At 37.6% G+C, this 20,560-nt stretch overlaps 1 protein-coding gene across 11 annotated transcripts in view; it reads right to left on the reverse strand.

Moving 5' to 3' along the window:
- Cdc14b (cell division cycle 14B) overlaps positions 1–20,560 on the reverse strand; it is a 149,797-nt gene that overhangs the window by 59,603 nt on the left and 69,634 nt on the right. For all 11 annotated transcript variants that reach the window (XM_048331657.1, XM_048331650.1, XM_048331644.1 and 8 more), the window contains exons 5-12: positions 20,394–20,470; positions 13,074–13,140; positions 9,261–9,323; positions 6,737–6,824; positions 5,937–6,167; positions 1,636–1,774; positions 1,303–1,480; positions 534–631 (exon numbers count right to left, since the gene is read on the reverse strand). In XM_048331657.1, coding sequence (XP_048187614.1) covers positions 534–631; positions 1,303–1,480; positions 1,636–1,774; positions 5,937–6,167; positions 6,737–6,824; positions 9,261–9,323; positions 13,074–13,140; positions 20,394–20,470 — 941 coding nt within the window. The remainder of the gene's footprint in view (positions 1–533; positions 632–1,302; positions 1,481–1,635; positions 1,775–5,936; positions 6,168–6,736; positions 6,825–9,260; positions 9,324–13,073; positions 13,141–20,393; positions 20,471–20,560) is intronic.

Below are 20,560 nucleotides of genomic sequence, written 5' to 3' on the forward strand. Positions count from 1 at the left end.
GAATGTACATGTGGACCTGAAGACATCTATAAAACCACAAAACTTCGCATATGCATGCTAAACCTTCTTTTGTAATTTGAAAATGATTTCTCTAAAATAGAGTTTAGGCTAACTCATTGTTGCTGACAAACAACAAACTCATGAGAGGTCATCCTGTCACATACCCAGCTTTGACCTACCTTATAAAAACAGGTGATGTGTAATACAGTAATACATTCTCAGAAAGTCACCATTTTAATAACTTAGTGATAAATCTATAATTCAGGGTCTCACATCTGTCACTATCTTGAGGATGTCACAAATGACTGTCTATGGTAAAAAGTCTTTCCTACCTACAATGGCTACTAGCATTACAAGAGAGGACACAGATAAATGAAGTGCTTCCTAGGTAAGCGCCCTTGATTCTAAATAATGGGGGTAATCATGGCAAATTGGCATAACAGACGTGCAGCTGTGGAGAAAAAAAAATGGTCACAAAGGACCCCAAGTACTTATTAGACAAGAGCAACCACAACAAAGAAAACGAAACTCACGTGAGGGGTTTAGCGTTTGTTTTTGATTGTCTTCTGCTTTTCAGGACTCGAAGTCTATCGCCTTGTGTCACTCCATTGATTTCTTCATCATCACTGTACTGTATAAGGAAAAGAATACTGAGCTAAAAAGTTGCACTTATTAATGCAGTAGTTAAAGTTGTACTTATTAATGCAGTAAAGTGCAGTGGCTATTTATCTAAAACAAGACACCACAAACACATGGCACAAACAACTTCAAGTTTTTGTGAATTCTAAAATAGTTTCCTACTGCCAAAATCAAATTACAAGTCAGACCCCAATATCCCTGGTTATAAAACATATGGGTAGTAAAAAGGCATAGTGGATTTTTCAGTTTTGAAAATATTCTTCTCTAAAATTCTACCATCCACAATTTAGTACTGCTACACACTAAACCCTTGCCTCTTTGAGATAACTACTAATTCCCTAAATTAGCTAGAGGGAATGATAAAATAGGGAGGGAGCAAACTTGGGGAGTGACTAGGTCCCTTCAGACTATACTTCCCACCAGTGCTAAAGAACTAAAAACAATAAAATAAAAATAAAAAATTTTTATGGACACGCAATTTTATCTTTTTTTCAATAAAAGGTTTCTGAAGAGGGTTGTAAATATTTAAGAAAAAAACCCTGTGTGACAACAGCCCCTCAAAATGCACTTTATTATTTTTACCTACAGTTTTCTCCACGCCCTACAAGGTCCTCAACAGCATTTACGGCAATAAAAACAGCACGACAGGGATGAATCCATTACCGGCTCAGGTTCTTGCTTGTCTTGCTTGTCTTGTTTGTCTTGATTCTCGACCCCACTTAATGAAATGTCATCAACGCCCGACAGAAGTTTGGAGAAGGCTGCTCCATGTGGTCCATTCTCTTGCTCTTTCAACTTTTGATGAAAATATTCACCTTCTAGCCAGAGGCTCGTTTGTTTCCTAGAGCATTTAAGTAACAATACAACACTGCTTTCCAGAAAGATGCACAGTTTTCTCCTACCAAACTATCTGCTGTTACAGAATCCTAATGGAAATTGTTCCCTCATCAGTCTCCCAACCCCAGTGTGTCCTGAGGAATGACGAAAGCTACTTACATGACCAAAAACTGCTGCTGAGGCCCAATGACGGAGCCTGGTCTACAGATTCTCATCCATGCAATGGTCTCTGCTGCTGTCATCCTATAATGCTTCATGATATAGCACGATATCAGTGTGCCTGTACGACCAAGGCCAGCTAGGGAAACAAACCAATTGATGAGCCTGCTGTGTATTCCAGAATCTTCTAGGCAGCTGGAAAGTTTTAAGATCTCTCCAGTGGTTACATAGTGAAATTACCTGGAAAAGTTTCAGAAAAACCAGCACCTGGCCTTGCGCCCAGAATTAAGATTTAATTGGTATGTAGCACAGCCAATTCCAAAATCCCACAGATGATTTGAAGTGATGCCAAAGGGAATTGCTTTCTGAGCAATGGAGATCAGTAAGTGTTTCCTGTCTGAACCTTGCACTTATTCCCACATCCAATTCTACTTTTACACACACTTATACTTAGCTTTTGTGGAAGTGAGTGCTGGGGACTGAACCTAAAGCCTTGTGCTACCTGTGTTCTACCACGGAGCTAAAATCCAGACCCAGATTTTCCCTTCTCCTCTTCCCCTTTTGCTTTTCCTTTCTTTTACTTCTCTTCCCATCTTCCTTTTCCTTTTTATCTAGACCATTATTGTTAACTCTTGTGCTGGTTAATTTTTTTTTTTTCCTAGTCCTGGGGCTTGAACTCAGGGCCTGGGTACTGTCCCTGAGCTTTTTTGCTCAAGGCTAGCACTCTACTACTTTGAGCCACAGTGCCACTTCTGGGTTTCTGGGTTAACTGAAGTCTCAAGGACTTTTTAGGCTGGCACCAAACTGTGATACTCAGATCTCAGCCTCCTGAGTAGCTATGATGATAGGCATGAGCCACCAGCACCCAGCATGGTATAATAAATTTACTTAGAAAAAATTCCATGTTGATTCTGTTTGACTTTCTAAAAGAGCTAAAACAAACCTAAAAGTGACCCTTTCTATTTAGGTGTCATTTTCCTGATTTCATTTAGCTGTCTACAATTTATTTTAGATTACTGGGCATTTTTAAAGATAGTTCTTTCAAAATCTGTGACAAGCAATCCATTGTTATGTATGCAATTGAGTAGCATTGATTACATTCACATTGATTTGAGTAGCATTGATTACATTCACATTGTTCAGTGAACATTACCCTCCATCTGCAGAACATTTCACAAAGCAAAAACTGCAACTTTGTACCCAATAAACAGTAACTCCTGGCCCCTGTGCTCAGTCCCTTACAACCACCTTTCTTTCTCCCACTATGAATTTGATTACTTTAGGCCCCTTATAAGAACGGAATCATAAAAGCCATGTCTTTGACCAGCTGACTTCACTCAGTAACTTCAAAGTGTATATTTGATATTTCATTGTATGTTTCTCTTCCTTTCTTCATTTTTTTGATAGTACTAAGTTTTTCTTTTACTCAGGTATTCTAGTTCTTCTACTTCAACTGCATCTCCACCCCCTTTTTGCTCTGGTTATTTTTGAAGAAAGGTTTTGCTTTTGCCTGTGTGTGTTCCTGGAGCCTGATCCTATTTTATGCTTGCCACCATAGCTGGCATGACACCACTGTGGTACCTGATCTTGGGCTCAAACAACTTTTCCCTGGGCTGTCCTCAAAATTTTAGCCTCATAAATCTCTACTTCCAGAGTCGCTGGGATTAGACATGTGAGCCACTATCTACAGCCTTGTTTACAAAATCTTGTTTGTTCATTTTTTTCACTCTAAGTTGCTTCTAAGAAGAATGTTGTTATAAACACAGTATTTATTCCTATACCTGCTGTTAATTTGTCTGGGCTATGTATGTGGGAATGGAATTGCTAGATAAAATAATTCTATTTTAAGTTTTTGAAGACCTGTCAAGTCGTTTTCCATAACAGCTGCACCTTTTCACAGCCTTACTAGCAGAGTGCTACAGTTCTAAATCTCCACATCCTTGTCAATACTGATTCTGTTTATTTTGTTCTGACAACAGCGACCTGAAAAAGTGGGAAATGGTTTCTCATTGTATTATTAGCTTTTCTCTATCCATTAGTGATGTTGAGAAACTCTGCATGGATTAATTGCCAGTTTTTATATTTTCTTTGGTAAAATATGTTCAATTCTGTCCTCTGCCTCCTTTTTTGTTTTTTCCTATGCTGGTCCTGGGGCTTGAACTCAGGGCCTGGGTGTTGTCCTTGAGCTTTTGTGCTCAAGCCTAGCACTCTACCACTTGAGCCACAGGTCCAATTCTGGCTTTTTTGACAAGCTAATTGCAGATAGAGTCTCACAGACTTTCCTGCTCATGTTGGCTTTGAACTCTGATCCTTAGATCTCAGCCTCTTGGAAATCTTTGGGTTATAGGCATAAGCCTCAAGCCCCCAGCTCCTTTCTCCATTTTTAAATTGGCATTCCGTGTTATTGTTGAATTTTAGGAATTTCCTCTACATATTCTGGATATTAATCTCTTACCAGGTTGGTGACTTAGAAATAGTCTCTCCTATCGTATGGGTTTTTATTGTTGATCTTTTGATAATCAAATGTTTCAGGTTTTTATAATCCAGCTTCATCTTTGTCTCTGAATGTCTGAGTATGCTTGTCATACTCCAAAACTCATAATCAAACTTAATGTTACAAGATTTGTACTTCAGGTCTTAAGTTTAGGTCTTAGATCCATTTTGAATTAATTCTAATATATGTTGTTACGAAAGATTTCAACCTATCTTCATTCTTTTGCATATGGATATCAAGTTTTCTCAGCACCATTGTTGCAGAGTGTCTGCTCAGTCATAAAACGAAAGTATATCACTGGCAGGAGTATGGAGAGAAATGGAGATCATGTTGAGCAGATAAGCCAAACTCAAAAAAACAAAACAAAACAAGTACTGCACATCCTTGTTCATCTGTGAATTTTTTCTATCTTCAAAAAATGTTGGCATTTTGATAAAGACTACAGTGAAGCTGGTTATCAGCTGGTTATCAGTGGTTCACTCTTAAAATAGTAGCTGAATCTCAGAATCAAGATTCAGAGCTAGCAGGGGCCAACAAAACTGCAAGACTCTTATGTCCACTCAGCCAAAAGAGAAAAAGCTGAACAAAAGAACAAGGTTCTGAGTTCAAACCTTACCATGCACATACATGCACACGCAGAGAGGCTGTATACAATCTGTACATACTTTTGGATAGCATTGGTAAGTTAACAGTACTGAATCCTCCAATCCACAAATATGCCTTACCATTTATTGATGTCTTCTTTAATTTCTTTCAAGAATGTTTTGTAAAATTTATTTATTTCCTTGGTTAATTCTTATTTATGTTATTCAGTTTTGGTGCTATTATAAATGGAATTATTATCTAATTTTAGGACATGTAGCTGATTTTTATCCATTGGCTTGCATATTATTTTGTTGTTCAATAATACTTTTAGTGATATATTTGAGTATTCTATATACAAAAATCATATTACCTATGAATACAGATAAGTTTACTTCCTTCATTCAGTTTGCATGTCTTTCTTTCCTTTTTAATTTTTCTAGTTTATACTTTGAGTAGAACTTCCAATACTTTGTTGAATAGAAATAACACAACTTGGGCACCTTTGTTTTCCTGATCTTAGAGGAAAAAGTTTCAGTCTTTCATCACTGAATACAATGGCAGCTGTGAGATCTTTCTATATTGTTTTTATTAAGTTGACATTGTCTACCTGTTCCTGGTTTATTTAGAGCATCTCCCATCTTGTCAGAGTCTTCTCTACTCTCTGATGATCCTGGAACTCACCATCTAGTAGGCACATGCTAGATATTTGAGTAAAAAAAAAAAAAAACCAAAAAACCCCCACATTTCAACATGATAAACCCTTGAAGGATTACCTGCAAAAATAATTTGATTTACTATACTTTTCACATGAATGTTAAAAGTATTGTTTTTTTTTCTCAAATTTTTATTATCAAACTGATGTACAGAGAGGTTACAGTATCATACGTTGGGCATTGGATACATTTCTTGTACTGTTTGTTGCCTTGTCCCTCATGCCCCCCTCCCTCCCCCCTTTCCCTCCCCCCCCCAGGTGTTCAGTTCACTTACACCAAACAGTTTTGCAAGTATTGCTTTTGTAGTTATTTCTCTTTTTTTATCCTGTGTCTCTCAAATTTGGTATTCCCTTTGAATTTCCTACTTCCAATACCAGTAAACACGGTTTTGTTTTAAAACTAAAGATAGCTTCAACTGTCCTGGAATGTCACATAAATGGGTGTGCTGTGCTTTTTCTATACAAATATTCATACAGACATACTATCCTTTAGCCAGTCTAGAAACATACCTTTACAATGTACTGCAATGGCACCCTGGGCACTTTCACAAATATCCAGAAACTCACTGACAATGTCATCAGTAGGAGTGGTGCCATCCGCAAAGAAAAGGTCATGGTGATCAAAACCGGCATCCATAAAGCGCTTGGCATCGTACATCTTTTTATTCAGACGGATAATGGTAGTAACATTGTGCCTCTTAAAATATGGAATATAAGTCTCAGGAGAATGTTGGTGGTAACCTACATAAAGAAGAAATGCAGCAGATCTTGTAAAAGGAAGGGAAAGAAAACAATGGGTAACAATTTCACCTGTAATTGGGTAGAAAGACTATCTGGACTGGGTAGTGAACACAAATTCGATGATAATTATAGAAACAAAAAATGTGTAAAGGTACAATTCAGACAGTATGATGTACACTCAAATGACCAAGTATGCTTAGGTAGTCAAGCCCAGTATAACTCTATGGTCTCTCCTCCTATAACTTTAGGATTCCTGGCAGGTCACCATATTGATGGCAAACTTAAGTGAGGAAACCCAATCAACATAGCACATTATAGCCCCAAAGTCCTGGCTGTAAACATCCTCCCACCTCAGCTTCCTGAGCAGCTAGGACTATAGGCACACCTGGCTTTTTGTCTCTTTCAAAAGAAAATATAAGGCTAGAAGCATGGCTCAGTGGCAGAGCACCTACTTATTAGGAAGGAAGCTAAGTGTAAACCATAGTACCTTCCACAAAAAAAAAAAATAATCCAAATGAAAAATGTGGAATTTAATAACAAAACTATACTGGTCCCCTAATTTTCCATACCATTTTCAAGTCTGGATCTTGAATGAGGTCCACAGAAGGCAAGAAATCGTTCTGGTATTATCCAATTGAAATCTCCATTTTCTGCTTTCTGCAAGGAAAGACCAACACAATACTGAGGTCTGTGAGAGAGTTCAAATCTATGTGTTTCCATATATTATGTTTATAAATGACCATGAGACAGAAATCTAAGCTTCTCTGCTATGAGTAGTCTCAGGGAAGAGTTAATCTAGCTCTAATCACCTTCCTTTACTATTGTTTCTCTGTTTTGGTGGTCAGCCCTTGAAAACTATAGCTACTGCTGCTTCCAAAATTACTATGTGCTTGGTTATAATGCCTTAAATACCTATCTAAATGAATTCTCCCTCTAGGCAAGAATATGACTGCTATCTAAAACTGTGTTACTTTCTGTCAAGTCCTTTGGATTGAATTACTTTTGCAATTATTACTAACGTACAGTACAAACTTCATAGTAATAGAAACTTGTATCATGAAATGGAGAGCAAAGAATTTTAAGCAAAAGTTGTAGAAGACATGGGTAATGGAGGAAAGAATTAAGTGTTTCAAAGTAAATGACAGTTCCTTGAACATTACAAAGAGCCAGACAGGTAACTTCAAGCTTATACTTAATTATTGAAGATGGAGAATTGGGGAGCCTATATTCCGTAATAAAAGGTCGAGGAGACAAGGAGAACAAGCACTACCATACACTGTGAAGTAAAACGAGAAATTTAATAGGAAGCTTGTGATAAGGTATTGGCAAGAACCAGATTTCATTCAATTGCTGGCATCACAGATTTTGACATTCATTCTGCATTCAGAAGTGAAAACAGAAAGAATGAGAAGGAAGAAAGACACTAATGAGATAAGAAAAATGAAAGACACTAATCTCAAATCTCCAATAACAACTGGCTGGCAAACTGATCTGTGGTCACTCAAACAGTTCCCTGTTTCCTGATAGCAGAAATGTTTTATGTATGTGGCTCTGCTATCGCCCCTACCATTTCTGTAGGATAAGTGGCATGAGCTGAGCCATTTGGTATCTGTATTATTCTATAATAACACATAAAAGCATCACTGTGCTTTATAGGCCAACTCCTGGTTTTTGTTTTTGTTTTTTAGCATTTTGCTCAATCTCAGTAAAGTATATTTTACTTTTTGCGTGTAATTTTATAGAGAAAAGCACAATAAGTGTTATTAACTTAGTGATTCTTGGTAGTTTACAGAGGTAAGTCATATATTGGACTATAGAAATGGAATACTATTACAGAGAAGTTAAGATAAGGCTAGTCCTATGGAGTACTACCACTTGCCTTTACATGCCAGCAACAACTGACCTTCACCTTCACTACTAATCCAATGCATCAATGAAACAGCTCAGTTGTGTTTAAAAGCATTGCACAATAATTCCGAAATTGATCATAAAAAAAAGTTATGTGAGCATTTAGGATAAACTGCATGAAATATTGTGAATCACCTGTTATTTCAGTAAGGTGTGCTCAAAATAATGCTAACAGGACAAAAGGTTATTTCTTCCCCAAAGGGTTTTAGTATAGCATTTTACTATTATCTGTGTGGAGGATAGAAGCCTTAGATTTATTCTTTTTAAAGATATAATATGCTAAAAAATATAAGCAACATCTGTGGTTTTGTCTGCCTTGACACACCCTCCCTGTTCTTTATTTTTGTCTGGATGATCTCACAGGGCAAACCCCATCACTGCAGATCCTGTGGTGGCCACAGAATGAAGTCCAGCCAGAACATTCCACATCCCTCCTGCAGAACATAAGCTGGCTCAGGGACAGTAACACAGTCCGTGTCATGCCAATGAAAGGCATTCATGTGTCTTGTACAGGGGCTAAGGATTCTTATGTGATGAGTGAGTCAACATTGTGGAAACTGCTAAAACGCCACCTCTACCACTACTCTACAGGGCTGGCCTCAGGACACTGCCAGCTTTCATCTAGTTCTCACTGGGCTGAAGCTTCCGAATGGGATTGTGCTTAAAGGCACACCTGCTCCTTCACTTCAATTTCTGAAAGCCAGTAAAAATTCTCCTTTTATTTATGCCAATTGTGTTTATTTTCTGTAATAAAAATGGAAGTGTCTGGGCTTATCAGAAGGTACTTCTGAGGTAATTAGACAATGTAAGACCATTCACCTTATTGTAAAAATTACAAACTGAACTTCATTTTACTACTGTATCAAGATAATTCATACTAAAGAAAAAGTTGCTATACACGAAAAACTGCTCCATTTCCCTCTGGAAACTTTAATCAAGTCAGAAATAACTAGTTAGAATCAGAACTGGAAAAAAGGAGATGGACACTTTTTACTCTAAATTCTTTTTCTTTGGTATGCAACTTGGAATCTGCTTGCCACACATACAAAAAGCAAACTGCAAAGTGACGTGTTAATGAGCAATCACTTCACAATGAATATACATATTAAAACATTATAAAATATCTGTCAATAATACCTCAATATAGCTTGGGGGAAGTTAAGAACATTATCCTTGAAAACTTACTTCATAGTATTCATATTCGTCAAGATTAAATGAGTTGAAGTTAAGGAAGCCATACTGCATTGCCTAAAATCCAAAAGAAAGCTTTTATGAACAAAGATGCAAATAAGGAAACAATTTCCTAACCACTTTTCTAATAATATCAGAAGGTAACTCAGAAAAGTATTAGTAGTAGTAGATATAGATTTCTTTCCATTGAGTAGTTTTCAAATACTTATATGGTGATTAGTTAAAATACTTATTTCTTTCCTATGCATGCATAAAACCTTCAAAGCACTCCAATGAAGTTACTAAATCACCAGTACTAATAGCTAAAGATCCAACACAATTGTCTATAAGTTCCATGAGGAAAGAAACCATGTGCCGTTTTATCCCCAACAAAACATACACAGTTCATTTTCACCTGCAAATTGTTCTCAGTCTTAACAAGAAATCAAATTCCCTACACTGAAGGCAATCCAGACTATTATTTGCCAGTACTCAGGTTTGAACTCAGGAGCTCATACTTGGCTTGTTTGCTCAGTTGGCATCCTATGACGTGTGCTCCATCTCCAGCCTTGCTTTTTGTTGTTATTTATTTTGGAGATTAATCTCTTACACTTTTCTGGCCAAGCTTACTTTGAACCATGATCCTCAAAATCTCAGCCTCCTGATTAGCTAGGATTACAGGCATGAGCCACCATACCAAACTTAAGTGTTTGAGAGGGGGGAGGGGAATCCAGCATTTTTTCCCATAAGAAAAAAAAAATTCTGCACTACCTTTTAACCTTACTGAGCAGCATCAGGCAAATGAATACGAGCAGAGCATCTATTTTCTGAGATCACTGAGCAGACTTGGATGAAAGCACGAATTCTTTACTTTTTAAAAATTAGTATACATTAGTTGTACAAGGAGGGGATCATTGTGACATTTCCACACAATATACACATGTATTTCAATCACTCTTACCCCTTCCCATCATTTTCCCTTACTTCCCTCCCCTCTTTTTTTTTTTTTTTTTGCCAGTTCTGAGCCTTGAACTCAGGTCCTGAGCACTGTCCCTAGCTTCCTTTTGCTCAAGGCTAGCACTCTGCCACTTCTGGCTGTTTTCTATATATGTGGTGTTGGGAAACCGAACCCAGTGCTTCACGTATACAAGGCAAGCTCTCTTGCCACTAGGCCCCCCACCCCTCTTCTTAAAACAACGTCATTATGGTAATTCAGATGTGTATATATTGTTTTGCTCAAAATAACCCTCACGACTAGAAGCAAGAATTCTTGATCAATGAGGTATTGATTCCAAACAAGTGCCTCTTATTAATCCAGTCCTAAAAATGTAAACTACTAAAATAGCAATGTAAAATAAGAATGATAGCATACCAAACAAAAAAGAATCCATAATTTATTAAATACAGTTACAGGAGTCTCCCCTTACCTGAGCGAAATACATCCCAAGATTCCCAGTGGATGCTCAAAAATAGATAGCATCCAACCTATACAGTATGGGTTTCTGTCTTCTATGTACATATCTATGATAAAGTGTAATTCATAAACTAAGGTTTTAACAGTAACTAATAATAAAACGGACCCTAACAATACATTGTAGTAGTAAGTATTTTAAATGCATCAACTGTTTTTCTGGAATTTTCCATTTAATATTTCAGCATTGAAGCACAGGAAATGAAGACAAAAATAAGGAGGGACAGCAAACTATGGTAACGTACTAATTCCCAGATCAAACCCATGGTAAGTTTTCTGTCTTTGAATTTAACTCAATATATTTCACATTATTTGGACTAGAGTTGTTCCTAATCAAGTGATACAGTGAGATGTAGTTAGGGACTGGGAGTACAGCTCAGTGGTGGAATACATGCTGAGCCTGGGCAAGGCCCCCAGGTCAGTCCCTAGCACCAAACCAAACCAAAGTGTGTGCGCGTGTGCACACGTGCACACACACGTGCATCTCCTCTGCATTTCATAAAATGGTCCTATGAAGTACACAGTACAAAAATGTAAACAATTACATGGATAAAAGCTTCCTATATGCAATAATATTCAAAATTAGCCACAGTGAAAAATGACCTAAACCTCAGGAGGTATTAAACCTTAAATATAATATATAATGTAACAAAAGGCAAGGTTTGTTTTTTTCAATGAGTTCAACTAATAACAGAAATGCTATTTTGTTTCAACAGACATTTTCTTTTCTTTTTGTGCAGAGCTCAGGACTGAACTCAGGGCCTTGCACTTACTGGGCAAGTGCTCTTCCATGGAGCTAAATTCCCAACCTCATAGGTTGGCATTTTCTAGCTACAAGTTTTTCTTTTCTCTTTTTAAAGGTGACTATGCCTACTGATAGTAGATTATCCCTGCCTGCCTGGCAGGGACTGCAGCTGCAAATAGGAAGTTACTATTTATACCTGCTGCTCCTCACTCTGATTCCTACCTGTACCAGCACCTGCCAACTGAGATTAGATGGCAATCACACAAACAGCTCTGCAGCCTAGAGAGCCACTGGACTGAAATCCAAGCAAATTGAATTCTCACTAGTCTCAGAATTCCTACAGAATTGTTCTTCTCATTCGAAGACACAAACTTTGTCCAACTTCCCAGATAGCCACTGTGTTTCCTTATATCAGGAAGTAAACCGGGCTCCTTTTGCCCCTGAAAAAATAAATCAGACAAACTGAGCTATTTTAGAAGTTTTCTTTGCTCGGCTGGTTGATAATTGGTTTTCTGTGCTGCTCTGACACTCAAGAAATTACCTGAAGGAGTTATAACCAGGACCTGTCTGTCTAATTGGTAACCCCAGGGGAACCTGTCATCATTTACAATGATACACAAAGCAAGACCTCTGAATATATTGCAGAGGTTCTAAGACAGGAAAGTTATTTGAAATCACAATGGTTTTGTTTCTGGTACCAGCTTCTGAGCTATACCCTCAGCCTTGAAAACAATTTTGAAAAAGCATTAGTGACCCACTTAGCATTATGTAGAACCTTGTAATAAACCAGTTGGCTTCACGAATTCGCCTGTTGAAGGAGAAATAAAACACACCCAAAGAAACAAATCTATATATCAATATGTTACTAAATTATGTAGGTATTTGTTGAAAATAGCATTTGTGGAAAGCAGATCCAGAAAATACATAAAACGAGAACATAGAAACCAGTAACTATTTACCTTTTAGTTTTCTTTTAAACCAAGGCATACTTGAATTCTGAATCTAGAACCTAATCACTTAACAGTTTCTTATTGTCTGCTGTTTATTTCTGTGATGCAGGAGATCAAACCCAGTTTCTCTAATAAGCTCTTCCCCAGCTCAATCTCCTGTGTGTGTGTGTGTGTGTGTGTGTGTGTGTGTGTGTGTTTTGTTTTCAGTCTCCTGTTTTTGTTTTTGTTTTTTGGCCAGTCCTGGGCCTTGGACTCAGGGCCTGAGCACTGTCCCTGGCTTCTTCCTGCTCAAGGCTAGCACTCTGCCACTTGAGCCACAGCACCACTTCTGGCCGTTTTTCTGTATATGTGGTGCTGGAGAATCGAACCTAGGGCCTCGTGTATCCGAGGCAGGCACTCTTGCCACTAGGCTATATCCCCAGCCCTCAGTCTCCTGTTTTTTAAGCGGCTTTATTTTTTTCTACTCATGCACAGAAACATTCATACATCCAGAACCAAATTATTTCCTGGTTTACAGTCACTTTAACTGAAAAATGGAATAAAATCATATGCATCTTGGAAGAAATTCTAATGAATCTTTGTGTAAGAAAGCCTCGTCTGGTAGAAACTGTACTTTAGTTTTTCAACTTGGTGTTGTTGGGTGTATCCTGCAAGTCACTTACCTTCTGTATTGCATAAAAACAGTCGAGAAGTGTAATGTAGAAACTGCAACTTCCATAGGCAGCATCTCTGAAATTTCAAAAATATTTAAATATTAATTGTCTATAGTAAACTTACCTCAAGGCAAAAATGACAAAATTTAAAAATGTGTTTAGTTATTCTGATTATTTCTATGGCTCTACTTCTGGTTTTGGTGACTTACCGGAGAAAAGAGTCTTACAGACTTTCCTGTCCAGGCTGGCTTTGAACAGAGATCCTCAGATTTTAGCCTTCTGAGTAGCTACTCTAATAGGCATGTGCCATCAACACCTGAATTACCGGGGTAGCTTCTAATTTTTAAGGGGCTATATAAGCAACAAAATCATAGAAACAAAGGTATCTACTACCTTTGGAAGTATCATCCAAATCTTGGGCAAGTGCTTGAAAACTCGTTTACAAAAACCTCCACCCAACACTGTATCAACCCAGGTCAGTAATCTTACAGTAAATTTCTTAATGTAAGTTAAGATTCTAAAGAGAAACACACACACACACACACACACACACACACACACACACACACATCTCTTCTGTTTCACCTTTCTGGTTATTTTATACTATTATAGGATAACTTCTTGGAATTATTAGGGGGGGGAAAAGCCCAAACAAGAAACAAAAAACCTTTATTGTGATCATTCTAGGCAAGTCAAACAATGTACTTGCAGAGACAGTTCTAACATGGGGCCATCATTAATTGTCCATTGATTTTCACACAAATTTTTTTAATCTAAAAACTAGCTTTTAATTCTTGCCCAAGATTTAAGGGCTAAGATTACTGATTAGTGTGAGATTAAACCCACAGTGAGAAAAAGGAGTACCTTCCTCACTAAAAGTAGGTTACATGAGCTTAAAGTATCACTGACAGACTACCTTGGTTGGAATTACTGAGTCATAGCTCAGTGCTGGTGGCTCACATCTGTAATCCTAGCTACTCAGCAGGCTGAGAACTGGATAATACTGGTTTAAAAATAGCCTGGGCAGAAAAGTCTAGGAGACTCCATCTCCAAATTAACCAGAAAAAAAGCAGTGCTGGAGGAATGGCTCAAGGAATAGAGCACAATAGTCAAGTGTGAGGTCCCTGAGTTCATGTCCTTGGCGCTCTCTTGCTCTCTCTCTCTCCCTTTCCTCCCCCCCCCTCTCTCTCGCACACACACACACAAATTACTGATACATGTTAACATCATAAAGACTGGACACAAAGTTTTATACAATGCGTTTTTTTGCTGTTATTCTTTAGGGTTCTGAATTTAAGTTTCTCTTCTAAAAGTTAAAAAGAGGAGCTGTGGTGTATGTAGCACAGTGGTAAGCATTTGCCAGAATGTTTGAAGCTTTGATTCGATCTCCAGCACAGCAAGATGGATGTATCGATGGATTAAGAGATAGATACATAAAATGAAAAATTTTAACCATTACTCACTCTTTTTTTATATTTTTTTATTATCAAACTGAATTACAGAGAGGTTAGTTTCATACATTAGGCATTGGATACATTTCTTGCACTGTTTGTTACCTCGTCCCTCATTCCCCCCTCCCCCCTTCCTCTTTCCCTTCCCCCTCCTCCCCATGAGTTGTTCAGTTGTTCAGTTCATTTTCACCAGTTTGTAAGTATTGCTTTTGTAGTTGTTTGTCTTCTTTTACCCTGTGTCTCTCGATTTTGGTATTCCCTTCCAATTTCCTGGTTCTAATACCAGTATACACGGTTTCCAATATACTCAGATAAGATACAGAGATACCACTACTCACTCTTAACTTCATGAGAACTTGTAGGGATAGCATGTAACTTGGAGAGGGGGAGATTGCTGGTACAGGACTTTGAACTCGGGACCTTGTACTTGCTTGACTCGCTTGCAGGCTTGCTTTCGTGCTTGTTTGGCTAGTACAAAACCACTTAAGTGGTATTTAGTACAGCCTTTTGATGACTATTTTGGAGATGAAGTCTTTTGTTGGACTTTTCTGCCTTAGCTGGCTTCAAATTGCCATCTTCTGTAACTCAGCCTCCTGAGTAGCTAGAATTATTGGCCTGAGTGACAGAGGCTTGGTGTTACACAAGGTCCTCCAAAGCTGAGAGGTGTGCTCAGCTCAGTGGTAGTGTTTTCTTAGCTTGTCAAAAACTCAAGCTTCTATTCTCCATACTATAAGCAAAAGCAAAGTCCTGAAGTCCTCCAGGTGACTGTGATTTATATTCAAGTTTATAAGCCACATGCAAATACTTGCTTTGTAGAAATAAGGGTGTCTATTTTTTTTTCTTTCCCTGTTTTGGGGGAATAGGAACATTTTTAGACTGAGAAGGGAAGAAAAGACTGTCACAGGTAATATGGTGAACTCTCAAATTGAATTCCAAGTACTTTAACTATGTCTCTCCTTCACTAACAGTAGTTATTGTAACAGAAAGTATTACTAGCTAGTAATACCTTCTGAAACTACTCAGAATTCTGATTTAGTTAAGGACATGCCGATTCAGTCTTCATAACCATTTTGAGATACACATTTGAGAACATACAAAGGGGTAAGCTCTGCCTTATTCAACAATGTCTCAACACACTTTGACAAAAACTGTGGCTTAACTGTTACCACACACATCACCGTATCTGAACAGATGACGACAAGCTTATGTTTATTTCATGAACATCTCTGACTCTAAACACACCGACACCTCATTCCTTCCATCCAAGCAATCAGCCTTCTCAAACACACAGAACAATCAGGGATCTAGACATAAGTCTTTATGACAGAAAATACTTGTCACCAAGATAATTTAACTTGTAAAACAGATGATGCTCAAGAAAAGCTGTTTTACAGCTTCAAAACTGCAAAACAATGTGAAATACTTTTATAACATATTCCTAATGGCCCAAAGCTGCAAGAAACCCAAATACCTATCAAATGATAGCATAAAAATAAAAATAGTAGTATACTCATATACTGTGGAGTGCTTTAAAAAAAAGTGAAAAGAATGAACTGCCACAAGCAGATAGATTTCATACACATATAATCTTAAGAGCCACTTCCCAGTTCCCCAAGATACAGACTGAGGGATTCCACATAAAGAGGTTCAAAGACAAGCAAGACTGATGATGTGAAAAGTCATGGTAGCAGTTTCTTGGGGAGGCAAGAGTTGATGATTGAATGCAAATGGGTAGAAGGGAATATTGGGGTAAATATTCTACATCCTGATGTGTAGTAGCTATACACATCCATGTGAAACTGTGCTGTGGATTTAAGATGAGTGTTTTCAAGCTGAGCTTACAGTAGTAGAATAGGTGCAGAGCAAGCAGTACACTCTGGGTTCATTAGCAACACAGATTTTTTTTAACAAGATTTGTGTTTTCTTTCAAAACTGTATTTAAGTTCTATGTTAACTTGAAAAGGGAAGAGAGTAATGAATAGTCAACAAGTTTAGTTAAGGGCTAAGCACTACACCAAGGGCTTTATTTGCTAGAAGTCCCTTCATCTGCAGGGCATTATTCCTCTTTCAGAGTAGATCAGGGTTCAAACTTGTAAAGGACCACAAAGACAGCAGAGCTGAAAGGCAATTCCCTCATTCATTTGATATCAACACACAGCTCTTAACAACCATGCAAACCACCTCAAGAAATTAAAATGTTTAATATAATTTGATATATCCTAATTATAACTCCATGTTTATGTTTTGAAACTCAAAGAACTATACTTAAGCTTAATTAAATCTAAATAAATATCGCTACTGAATATAAAAGAAGTTTTTTGCTGAAAATTAGTGCTATTCATTTTTTTAAAAACATTTATTGTAAAGGTAATGTACAGAGGGGTTAAGTCAAGTAATGAGTATGTTTCTTTTTGAACAGTGTCACCTCTTTTCTCGTTTTCTCCCAGTTTTTTCTCTCCCTGGTGCCCTTCCCCACAAGTTGCACAGTTCATTTTCATCACAGTGTTTAGTGAGTATCTCTGCTGAATTAGTTCACCCTTTGTCCTACCATTTCTATGCTTCCCTTCCCCTCCAGTGCTATACTTTTTCTTTTTTGCTGGTAACTGGGTTTGAACTCAAGGGTTAAGAGTTCTAGCTTGGCTTTCTAACTGATAGCTAGAATTTTACCACTTTAACCACACCTCCAATCCTGGTTTTTGCTGATTATTTTGGATATGGAATCTCAAGGATTTGGATGTTAAGGCTGGCTTTGAACTTCTATATCTCAGTCTCCTAAACAATCCTGTGATTTCAGCATAAGTATTATTCTTTTATAAGCTCATGTTGGCAATATTTATGTTATATGTATTCTACTTACTTGAGTGGTAAGGACTAAAAAGATGTGATGTAATGTAGTTCAAAATATTATCAGATCTTATTAATTCTGATTGGCCTACTCTCTCCTCCTCTTCCTTGCTCCACCTTTGTGAATGTGTGTGTAAGAGAGAGACAGAAACAGAGAGAGACCAACCTATATTAGGTTTGAACTCAGGGCCTCTTGCTTTCCTTGGCTTTTCTACTCATAGCTGGCATTCCACTTCTTGAGTAATGCTTCTAGTTCTGGCTTTCTATTTAGCTAACTGGAGATAGAAGTCTCTTGAATTTATCTGTTCTGGCTGGCTTCAAACTTCAATGCCATCAACTGGCTTGTTTCTTTATTAGAGACAGGCTCTCATTATATAGTCTCTGCTGGTGTGACCTTCATGATTTACCTCTAAATACTGGGATACAAGCTTGTGCCACCATTCCTGGCCCTTATTTTCTAATTAGTAAGTTCTACAAAATGGAAAAATGTAACAGTGCCAATTTTTAATACTTTTAAATTCATCACAGATTGATACTTTTATAAAATACAATACTGTATGAGATTCAAATATAATAGTTCCACACTTGCAATAACACAATAATATTATTTTTATAAATTAAAGTGAATTTTCAGAAACATGAGGAAAAAAAACATAAAACACAAATCCAAGTTCTTCCCTAGTTTGATTTCATAGACATTACTATAACCATCATTACAATCTATCCCTCAATTTCTGTAAATATCATCACATCAATAAGTTCATAGACTGGCATAACTCTATGAACCACACTTTGAGAAATACTATCTAAGATAAATTAAGTACTCTGGCATCTATGACTATAGAAATTCAAATTTCACAAAGCTAATTGGCATTAATTAAGTGCCTCCTCTTTTTTTTTTTTTTAAGAGAAAGCAGCTGGCTGGACCAGAAGAAACTAGCTTCATTTCTCAGTGTTAAATTTCAATCACATTCAACAAGATGACAAGCAATAAATAACATTTATTCTATATTATTCAGCACCTGTATGTATGTATGTATTTTGCTGGGCTTGGGGCTTGAACTCAGGGCCTGGGTGCTATGCATGAGCCTTTTTTGCTCTAGGCTTGTGCTCTACTACCACAATGTCACTTCCAGCTTTTCCTGAGTAGCTTATTGGAGATAAGAGTCTCACACAAACTTTCCTGTCTAGGATGGCTTCCTAACAAACCTTGACCCTTAGATCTAAGCCTCCTGAGTAGTTAGGATTACAGGTGTGAGCCACTGGTACCCAGCTTCAGCACCTGTATTTAAATTAACATAAAACTTCTTTTTCACACTAACAGTGTACCATGGGTCATTACTTTGATTCTATGAAATGGGAGAACTTATTCATACTTTAAGACCTTATATTGCAAACTATGAGTATGTTGCTATGAAGGATTATCACTGTAGAGGAATTGTATAGAACAAAATTACCACAGTGCATCAAGTGATAGCCAATGTGCCCCAGCCTTGAGAGCCACAGAGACCAGCATTTCTTATAAAAGAATCATGGTTGCTACTATAAGCTGAGAAGATAATGAATGGTACACACTTCAGTTTAGTACCTTCATTTTCTCATCAAATAACATAGTACTTAAGATGACCTGTCAGCTAGAATGAAAGGATAATACTGAGTGTTAATTCTTATAATTTGATCAATCATTAGATGTCCTTCATCTAGATTACTGTCCTGCAGACTTTACCCCAACAAATCTCTTTCCATAGAGTAAGTTTGTGGAAGGTCTACTGGAGTTTTTGTTTTGATTTTGTGCTGGTACTAGGGGCTTGAACTAGGCCTGGGTGCTGTCCCTTAGCTTTTTCACTTCAGGCTGGCACTCTACCTTTTGAGCCAGAGCTCTACTTCCAGATTTTTGGTGGTTAGACATAAGAGTCTCAAAGACTTTTCACAGACTTTCCTGCCCAGGTTGATTTGGAACTGTGATTCTCAGATCTCAGCCTCCTGAGTAGCTAGGTTTATAAGAATGAGCCACTTGAGCCCATCTTCCCTGGAGTTACCTGAGAAGAATCTGCCTACAATTAGGGAGCAATACCCCAAAACTCATCTACAATGGTATTAATCAGATTCACAACTTCAGGTATTCAAGGACAAGGCTAGAACTTTCAAAATCGATGTACTCCTAGTATGTCCTTGTTAAATAACCATCTGAAACAATGAACTAATGTGAATAAAAACAATGTGATTGTCAATTCATTATGAAAATATCAAAGTAGACAACAGTAAATCTGCTCCACAGTTAGTGTCCATCAAGCACCATAAAAGTATTTAAATTATATAGATAAGTTTTGCTAGAGAAGGAAAAAGACTTAAAATTTTTCATTCAAAGAAAGAATCAGACCCCACCCTCCCCCATACCCTTCAAAGACATTCACAGGGAAGACCTAAGGTGACAATGTTACTCATGTATTTGGGAAGGCATTAGTATCTACCACCTCCATGACACAGCTGCTTAACAGGTTTTTCTGGTAGTGGTTCTACATTAACAACCTGTAACCTACTACCGCCTCTTCTGGCTAGGTTCCTAGAAAAACAGGGTCAGTTTCTGCCCCAGGTTTTGCTCCTGATTACTGAGCAAACTTACTGTTTAGCTCCTCAGTGGTCATTCTAGGGCCATAACTTCAGGATTTGCCACTGGTTTCAAAACCTATTTTTCATCAAGGCCAGGGGTTCTCAATCAGGGGAAAGTAGTTCCTTACTCTATCCTAACCACATATGGGTTATCTGTCAATGTCTGGACATATTTTGGATTCATCCCTGGAGTGGGAACGGAGCAGTCACTGGCAACCAATAAACAGTTACTGTTCAACATCCTATGACGCCCAATAGATTCTTGGGAAAATGCCAACAGACTAGTGAGAGAACCCTACATCCATAGAGTTACTTGCACCCACCGTACAAGTACCTATTAGCAGGTTATTTTTCAGAAATAGCTACCAAGGTACTCTGGCAAGCGTCTGGTTAAATCAATCTATCACATCATTCTTATAATTACCTGAAAGGAATATAGGCTGTATCCCCAAGGATTAATATTCTGTATGCTTCTTCTGGAGTCCTCCCCAAATATATAACCTACATATAAAAAGAGAAGAAAAAAGGCAGTTTACTTTTAAATGAAGATTCAGTGCAGTCACTATTTAAGCAAGTTTTCTACTATTTCTA

The sequence above is a fragment of the Perognathus longimembris genome, chromosome 1, assembly GCF_023159225.1.
Source record: "Perognathus longimembris pacificus isolate PPM17 chromosome 1, ASM2315922v1, whole genome shotgun sequence".
Classification (NCBI taxonomy): Eukaryota; Metazoa; Chordata; class Mammalia; order Rodentia; family Heteromyidae; genus Perognathus; species Perognathus longimembris.